Source organism: Strongylocentrotus purpuratus, unplaced genomic scaffold (assembly GCF_000002235.5).
Source record: "Strongylocentrotus purpuratus isolate Spur 01 unplaced genomic scaffold, Spur_5.0 spur5_scaffold_7, whole genome shotgun sequence".
In the NCBI taxonomy this organism is placed as follows: Eukaryota; Metazoa; Echinodermata; class Echinoidea; order Camarodonta; family Strongylocentrotidae; genus Strongylocentrotus; species Strongylocentrotus purpuratus.
Window position 1 is genome coordinate 6,229,292 of NW_022145613.1, and position 9,746 is coordinate 6,239,037.

General features: G+C 35.7%; 1 protein-coding gene across 1 annotated transcript; it reads right to left on the reverse strand.

Moving 5' to 3' along the window:
• Positions 1-5,875, reverse strand: LOC756912 (E3 ubiquitin-protein ligase UHRF1). Its single transcript, XM_011672724.2, has 9 exons — positions 5,363-5,875; positions 4,975-5,133; positions 4,287-4,407; positions 3,522-3,695; positions 3,003-3,086; positions 2,125-2,232; positions 1,108-1,290; positions 532-533; positions 1-81 (listed from the first exon to the last, which is right to left on the reverse strand). Exons 1-9 carry the CDS (start codon positions 5,453-5,455, stop codon positions 1-3), a joined length of 1,005 nt encoding a protein of 334 aa, XP_011671026.2. The 5' UTR covers positions 5,456-5,875.
• Positions 5,876-9,746: the final 3,871 nt, after the last annotated feature.

Below are 9,746 nucleotides of genomic sequence, written 5' to 3' on the forward strand. Positions count from 1 at the left end.
TCAGTGACTGCTCTGAGGGCTACTGGCTGGTGAGAGTTCACTAATGTCCTCGGCAGTCTCACTACTCTTGTCCTCTTCAACCTGAAAAAAGCAAAGAAACACAAATAACCATAAAGATCCTAAGTTGTAATTCTTCAATTAAAGCTCACCACACCTTACAAGCCAACTGTGATTGATTTTGAAAGAAACGCAAACTAGTTTAAAGTAGTATGTAATCATTAGTTATTTTAGAACCAGAAAAGCATTAAATCTGCATTGAAGTATATGAGTCAATGCCCTTCTGGCTCTAAACAGACAAAATGGAACATTTTTTTCTATTCCTGATCAAAGTCTTGAACTGTCATACAAATAGCAATATCAAAATTGCAGGGTGTTGCAAGCCTTCCAGTTAGATAAAAGGCCAGATCAACTGAAATGTAGTAACATCATACTAATCGCGCCACTGGCCACCAACTGGTAGCTGATTTATCCAACACAGGAAATATCACATCAAAGGATACAATGAAACACATTAACTAACAAGTGCTTTACCACTAGAAATTATGATTTTTGTAATATTTTTGTAAATTTTGAAGAGTGGTTCTCAAGCTCTCCACATTTTGAGTGACTTGAAATATTCCTTGTCTAGCCTCGACCCCCAAAATACAATTCTTAATCTATCACTGCTTTTAAAACCTTGTAATGCAAAGGAATTAAATAACTGCATTTGTTTTGTTAATCAATGACCAAATTAACAGTAGGGCATTTCAACTTCAACACTGTATCATTGACCGTATCTAACCTTAATCCTAACCTGAAACCTGACTGCAACTGTAATTTAGTACCTTGTAAGAAATAAAACCCCAAGCAATTCTAGCTGGAGAGAATACTGGGCTATCAACACATCATAACAAGTGAAAAAAATACACGGGGGCTCGGGGCGAATTAGCCCCCGAAATGCCCAAAATAGCCCCCGAATATCAGAAAAGAGCCCCTGTAAATTTGCATAGTGTTCAATGCAAAACAAATTTTAGAATGTTATTTCCATGCAAGCAAGCTTGAAAAGTAGCCCCCGAAAAATAAATATTAATTTTTTCCCTGCATCATTATACCTTCACTTGATTATACCTTCCTCAGAATGTTCTGTGAAGCCACTATCCGATGAACACTCCTCCTTCTCTCTCTTCTCTTCATCCTGATCCACCTCCCAAGGAGGCGGGGCCTGGTCAGGACATCGCTTGAAGGCAAACTTGTAAACCCCAAACCCAGAGAGACCTGTGGTGAACCAGAACTTCTCTACAGAGTAAAGACCTTGGATGGTAAAGAGAGGGGTAAAAATGAATGGCTTGAAGTACTTTCAGCTAGATATTCAGGGTTGGGGTGGTACATGAATCAGATGATTTTTTTTCTTCAAATTAATGCTTGAAATAGGTCAAACTTTGGGCACAGGCCTAGAGATCATTGTTTTATAACATTTTACCAAACTACACAAATTTGAAAAGACATGGCCACATTAAGACACTATGTGTATTTATCTTTTATATTTAAGGCAGGGATTTTTAATATGGTTATAACAAATCTAAATTGTAAATGTCATTAGTGCTTGTATAGATGCCTTCCACATTGGCAGCTACCTATCCGCACCAAGAGAAATATCTGTCCCATATGTAAAAGTTATAATGCCAACCCTTGGTTCGTGTCCCCAACAGAAAAATATGAACAAGGAGAGAAATGTAAGGGAGGTGGGCAGGGAAAATGAAAAATAATGATAAAACGCCAACAGTTTCTACATTTCAGGAATATTTCCACTACAAATTAAAAAACAGAATTCATATCTAGAGAAGTCTAGTATCATATTTTTACCATGCCGTGGTCAAGTGGTTAAGTCACCGGACTGTTGATCACAAGGTCCGCGATTCGAGACCCGCCACGGTACTAATGTCCTTTGGCAAGACATTGATATATATTTGCCACACTCAACCCAGGTGATGTAAATGGGTACCTGGCAGGAATTAATTCCTTGAAATGCTACAGCGCGTAATGGCGGCACAGCTAAAGCCGGGGTAATAATCTCCAGGTTTGGAAGCGCTTAGTGATTGAAATGAGCGCTATATAAAAACCGAGTATTATTATTATTATTCTTACCATCATAACGATACCCATCCTCTGGAGCGTAAGGACTGGGTGACTTGTAACCTCTGATGACTCGGACAGGATTCCCCATTTCTACATTCTTGCTTAGGGCTAGATTCCCTAAAAGGAAAATTTGAATTGTAAATGGTAAAATCAGGTTCCCAAGTTAGAGATCGAAAAAAGCTATTTTTGATAATTCATTGAATCAAGCTAATTGCATCATCTTTAAAATCTACAAATAAATGCAAAATGAAAAAGCAGGAGGCCATTTTTCTTGTTCCTTGTCTTTGCTGATTGAGATGGGGTCCGATCATTGAAAAAAATTATAATTAGACTATTAATGTTCACGTTCACTTCTGAATGACAAACGCCTATAAACTAAAACAACAACAACAATTGTTCATACACCTTTGAATGAATTGATTACATTGTTGCATGTCACCCAAGTTGATCTGCAAATAAATATTTTTTAAATAAGTGAGGTTTTGGTCCCGATCTATGTTAGCATAGTGTGCCAAGTCATAACTAAGTGCATGTCAGAAAATATGATTAATAGTTTTTTTATATTTTGTTGGTCCACACAACTTTACTATGTAGAGGTGTGACTGCAGTGGTGCAGTGGTTCATTCACTTTACTCTCAATCCAAGGGTTGATGGTTCAAATCTTGGCCCGGCACAAACGTCTTTTGACAAGACGCTATTCCACTCTTGCCACTCTCCACCCAGGTGTAAACAGGTACCTACGGTAAACACAATTGCAGGGCCTCAAGAAGAACAGCTGATTTTCAGTGTTAAACAAATTGTTGATATCATATTACTATTCAGGATCACTTATTCTTGTCATACAGTAAGTTTGGGAAAGATGTTTCTTGTCATAAAAGTACACCTACCTCTTTCTAAGGTCTGGTCCTTGGACTGTGGTGCAGTTCTCAAGTTCTTAGGATTATTCTTGGTGCCTTTAAGGTCTCTTCCACCTGATGAATACAGAGAAAGGGTCACCAATATCACAACGAAAGTTTATTATCATCTGTTTACTTATATATCAAATTATACATGACAGTATGACCACTAAAGATCATTTCTGGATTCCTTATCTTCAACAAAAATATTCAATTCAATAAGAAGCTATTTACAAATCAGATTGCTTTACAGAGGACCATAAATATGAACATTTACAGCTTGGTTCCAATAATGAGTGTGTATGTGTGTTGGGGGGGGGGGGGGGGGGGCAATTAAGAGAAAAAATACCACAGGCATATCCCCCTACTGGGGTATCAACCTAAGAATAATGCAAGACCATATTTCACTTGATGCAGACCAAGGATAATAAACTTTCTGCAAAAAAAATCATGGTGCTACAATATATCTTTTACCAAAAGAATGCCTATTTAATTAAACCTATAACCTACCCTGTCCTGTGAAGGTAAAGCATTCACCCATGTCTACATCATCTTCATAGCCACCGGACAATGCTACAGAGTAACAACCATCTTCGTTACCATGGATACCAGAAACGGTAGGTCGATGCACTCCATCTCTAGAGCACTCCATTCTCATCTCCCAAGTAGTTCCAATTTCAATACCTTGAGGGAAACAACAAAAAATGTGTAAATAAACAAAAAATGGAAAACATTTCTACAAATAAATTTTCCAATGCAATAGCTTCGTTTACATCATTGTATTTCGCTTCACCACTTAAAAGCCCAGATAAGAGGGCCTCGGAAATGAAGTACATACATGATTTATAAGTTGGTCTATAAAAGTTTCTCCCAGGATATCATATCAAGTTCACTTCCAACACATAATATAAAATTATTCAATGGGGGAAGGGAAGGGGTGAGACCATTTAAAAGCTTGTACACAATTAAAAAAATGTTAACTTTTTTTATAGCAGTAGCTCCAAAGAAAGTTATGTTTATTTTTGATTTGTTACGTTTTTGTTTCTTTGAACAATTTCAAAGCCTCTGGTGTCAAATTTAGAAATCTCAAGACTTTTTGATAATTTTGTTTGTGAACAATTTCAGCTAACTAGTCTGTAAATTTGGTTCATCTCACATACAGCCCCCCTAACCCCCTTCCCCTGACCCTGCTCAGAATCTGCATCTTTAGATGATAATATGTCTCTAAATGGCAAGTAATAAAATCTAAACCATGTCTTCAAAGTACATTGATACCTGGTATGGATCCAAAGGTGTTATCTCTGGGAGCTCTCTTGACTGGTTTATAGTCTGCATCTTGGTGATCAAGGCTATGTTCCAATGCTTCAAGATCAACATCACCACCTTCTATCGGTTGCTATGGAAACAAACACAGAAGGATGTGGCATAGAAATAGAAATATACTGTGAAAACAAATGAATATAGCTGTGTGTGCTACGCTTTGTAGGAACACGCGTGAGATTGAGGTCTGCTGTACTTACACAAAGACTGGCAGCTTTCATTACATGTTCTTTCATTCACTTAATTTTAAAGGGAATCATCGACGGAACGTCAAAATATCTGGCACATGTGGAAAACATGAGGGCTTATATAACAAGTTTCATTCTAATTTCTTTTCAACTACCAGAACTTGTCAGAGAATGTTTACATTGGGGCACCTTAAACTCCTTGTATGGATGTCTTGGACAATATGAGCACTATAAAAAAAATCCAGTAGACCCTATGGCAGTAGGGCCTAATACTATTTTTATCGTTTTCATTATCAAAATGGGTCAACAATTGTGATAACCATGTATTTTGTGTGTATCATAGAATTTCATTGATGAGCCCCCTTCCTAACAAGCCTGAGAATCCTGGAAATGTCACTGAAAGATCGATATTCCTAAACATACATGCAGACTTTTTATCAGCAAAAGAAACTTACACTTCCCCGCAACCTCCTAGACTGCCTTCTGCCAAAGTGTGAATAATCGCTGCCTCCATCAGGTCCAGCATCTGTCAGGCGTGGTGTCTTAGGTGTTCTTGGTGATGCAGTAGATGGACGTTTCCTCTTGATTCCACTTGTCTTCTTTGGAGCAATGAACTGTGGAAGTGAAATACAAATGAGGGATTTTCTTTTCTAGTCAGAGGGAGATCACGTCATTGGGGAGATTGTTAATTAATATTGGCCAAATTCTGGACCAACAACATTCATGATGTATTGATTAAGGCAGTGTGACCTTCTTATCTAGTCTAATTTCTATTCCCATCTGCATATTGACTGTTGTTTACTCCTAAAACAAAGTAAAAAATAAAATGGAAATTAAACTGACCGGTTTCAGAATGCCAAGTCCAGCTAAAACTCGCTTGTTTTCTTCGATGTTCTTCAATCGACGTTTTTCATACTCTGATAATTCTCCTGGCATGATGATTGATTTAAGAAAAGTGGCAAAGCAAAACAGAACAGAAGATGGTGTTCAGCGAGATAGATGAAAGCTGCAGATTCGGTGGACTGATCGAGCTGCGAGCGAGTAGGCCTACCCACGTTCGTTCGCTGAGCTGAACCGCGAATTTCTAGCAACAAAATTGGACGTCAATCACAACACACAAATTTATGTGGACATAAATTTTCAATCTAATTTTAAACTAAACGCAAATGACACACGCTCCCTGAATATGATCAGGACCTTCCCGGATTACCAGACAAACGTCTAAGCAGAAAGATATAGTATGACAGTTATCAACATGTACATATTCAGAAAGCAAATTCAAGACACGTTCTCCGTTGACAGCATCTCACTTGTTTCACCGCGCACGTGTGCGAATGTTGATGTGTTGTTAAATGGAAATTAGCATACAAACACGTTATCAGCTGATCAAGTTTTCGCGGGAAACAGAAAAAAGACTGGTAAAAATCTCTTCTCGTAAGCCCCGCTTGAATGCACTACGCACGCTACTTTTGCTGAAGTTTGATTTCAGTCATTGAACCCTGGACCTCCCTCTGAACATGTCACAGTGTACCTGGATAAGGGACGTAAATAAAAACAAACTGGAACACGGCGAATTAGTTTACCTAGATTTAATTGGTTAAATATCTCCACCACAGCAGGAGTAAATCCAAAATTTGGATTCCTCAATTTCTTTATCAAAGCCATTTTCGGTTAAAATGTGTGTGAACATTTTAGGACCCTATATAGTTCAATACTTCTGTCGTTTCTCTCACGTTCCATATAGCGCCCCCTTTCAACGAAACTTTTCTTCAGTGTAGGGGTCTATATGCTATCTAATTATTTTAATTGAACAATCTAGGTGATTTACGATACTCTACGCTTTAAACGCTTAATAAAACTTTATCAATGAATTTAAGTTTTATTCAGAAACGGCATCATCACCCATGGATAGACTGAATTCGCCCACAACCTGGAAATTTCATTTAATAATTACAGAGAAATTCCCCACTCCTCTACCACCCCCCCCCCCCCCCAACAAAGACGAAACATTACATATGTATTTTTTGTTATTTCTTGGCGATACAGGCGTTCTATGAAAAGCATTTCAGGAGTCTATCTATTCCTTATAATGTTGTCATTTTATTTTTTCAATGTGTGAATCTGTAGTGTGTATACAATGGAACCTCGTTATAAAGAACACTGTTAAAAGAAAAAAGAAACTGTCCTTATATTAATGACTTAATTCGCTGTTCTCACTTCTTTTTATTCTACCATTTGTTTTCTTTTAAGCCTGTAAGTTATAAGCTGTTCCTGAAGCCTATAATAATAATAATAATAGTTCGTTCTTTTATAGCGCATTTCAGGACGGAAGGCCCTCTCAAAGTGCTTTACAATGTACAATGTAGGTTTACATAATAATTACTCGAAGCATTCATCAAAAGGGTGACTTTTCAGCGCTCTCTTAAAAACTTCAACAAACTTCAATATAAGACTATGGTGGTCCACCAACAAAAATTCAAACGTAAAATTGCCATTTGGAAAAAATTGATCATATTGCTCTTAGATGTTAGAACCCCTTGTGAGCAGTCTGCTAAAACAAAATAAGGAAAACAAACGAACAAAAAAGAACTTTTTTTGTATGAATCGATCAATTTATTTTACAATTACATTGATAATATAGAACAATATATACATTTGCATTGCACATTTACATCCATCTGTACAGTTTTATAAAGAGATCATTAAATTAAGATTATGTAAATGAGAGCATGCATACCATGCATGATAAGGTATATCAAATGTCATTAATTTTTAAATCAAATATAAATATAATTCATTCATTCATTCACCCCAATAGGCATTAAATGAATACACAATGCACACAGTAATTGCTACAACATATTTTTTTCAGTTAGCAACATAAAATACACAAATTTCACACATGTTCAGGACTTCATTCATAAGATAAAAAGTTTGTTTACAGTATTTCGAGAATACTACTCATAATTTCATTGTGGTCAAGTTACACTTAAGTTAAAATATTCTTCAGTTTATGACTAGGTTAATTCTAAAAGAGTAAGCAAGCAAAACTGATGTGTCTTTAAAAAATGTGTTCTTCACATTTGAATACAAATCAGCAATGAACTTGATAAGCATACGCTATGCTTTAAAAGGTTATTATCCAAAACATGTTATTACAGAGTATATGAATAGCAGTGTTGGTCTAAGCAAGCTCTGATTCATTCATTTTAATGCAGGACAACTAATGTAGAAGCAAAAACAATATTCTACTTACACAAATAAAATCTATTTCAGTACAAAATAACTTTAAAAAAATCATAAGGACAATAATTCAGAGTTTGGAACACAGTTATTCAATATTCAAAAAATGTTACTACTAATCATATATGACAACAAAGTATTAAAAAACGTATAATCATTTTGTCAGTTACCATATTGGTATTTGCCTATGATTCAATGTAAACAAAAAATATTGTTTTTATATATATCACACATATTAATGCACCCTTATAATCCCTTGGAAAAGCAATATAAAAAGAGCAATACATATAACACTCAAAGGCAGCATTGAAGCCTCTCCTTGTTGTATCAACTTGCATTTCAAATACACACTCAATCAAACCTGTCTTAGTGGCCACCTCTCTATAAAGACCACCTGTCTACAGTGGTCATGTATTTTGTCTCCCTTGAGAGAAAAATGTTTAGAAGAACCTGTCTAGAAAGGCCACCTGTCTACAATGACCAGTCTTCAGTTGCCCCTGGGTGACATTCATAGACAGGTTTGACTGTATTCGTGAACAAAAATCTTTTGCAATATATTTCCTAGCCCTTTATTATAAATAATTTGATAACCTATTCTTGATTTTGAAAGATGACAAAGCACACATTTTGTCAACGACAAGTATGTGTAACCTCAAAGTGATTCAGCATTTTCCCCATTGATTTCAGATCAAATATTCATATAATGATTGAAAATTCAAATAAATATATCGTCGCTGTTTTCTCAAAGTGACGGTAGTGAAAAAAAATTGCATTCACTTTGCGTTACGATTTTCCTCACTACCGTCACTTCGTAAAAATAGGGACGATATATGGCTTTGTGTAAACTACTTGACACGTTTTAATACAACACATCAGTTATTTCAAAATCACAACTACCCGTGAACTAAATATATATTCAGGTTGGATAAATAACCTTTTTAAAATTCCTTATTGGATCTGAGCTTAGTGACCTTCACAATTTCAAAAACATGGTGAATGCACAGAAGCCTAGATAAATTTTGATGCCGATGATGGTAGTGTGCACATGATAATTAGATACCAGTGCTGTGAGCTAACATAAGCTCTAAATAGCATTCTTGTTCTCACCTACATTATACGAATAAGTCCTTGTCCTAATAAGCTCCAAGTGCAATAAAAATTCTGCATTATATTTCTGGTGAATGGTTATGGTGTATGGTGAAAGCAATTGGTACAAAATAAAAACAAGAAACAATTAGTGCAAAAAATTACAAACAAACACACACTGAAGCACCATCATTAAAAATACTAATCAAGCTAAACTAGCTAAGCTAAACTTCACATATAATTTCAAGTCTGTTTAACTACATAAAATACAATAAAAAGAATGCTTAGTTTTTATGAAAATGGTACACCACATTGGTCTTGATGTATGTGATGTATTGAAAATCATAACCCTGGATTTAATTGCAGCTCAACTCGAGCAATCCAAGGAATAAATTCTACCAGATGTGACATACCCACTTGGTACAGCCCAATTGAGAGACAACTGTAGATAACATGCCTTGTTTATTAAATGTAGAGGAAGTGTTACTGGTTTCAACCCTCCAGCCATTGCTTAAATTTCATACCAATGCTAAAGTTTGCTGACATATTCATACAATAATATAAAATAATATAACAAAATAAATATATATCCACACTAAGTACAGCCATGAAATTGATAAATTAACTTACAGTACTATACAAGTTGACTTGATGGGATAAACTGTGCACCTTACATAATTTGTTTAAAAGAAGAAAAAAGAAAAAAAAAATCAAGGTTTTACCTAACCTAGCACTATAAAGAAATTGCATCTGTGTGGCAGCTACATGTAATGTAAATATATATATTTCCAAAATAAATAACACATATGTTTGACATCTTAAATCCATGTCATAGAGCGACATTTGCAAAGATGTAGTCTAATACGTGTACGGTACGTCTAAATATACATAATCACAA

Bases quoted from the DNA above. Each gene is read 5' to 3' on its own strand.
- LOC756912 (XM_011672724.2), bottom strand. From the start codon at position 5,455: ATGCCAGGAGAATTATCAGAGTATGAAAAACGTCGATTGAAGAACATC. The intron at 5,134-5,362 runs GTCAGTTTAATT...TCACTTCCACAG, and splicing joins GACTTGGCATTCTGAAACCG to TTCATTGCTCCAAAGAAGAC. The intron at 3,087-3,521 runs GTAGGTTATAGG...TGTATTCATCAG, and splicing joins CTTTACCTTCACAGGACAGG to GTGGAAGAGACCTTAAAGGC.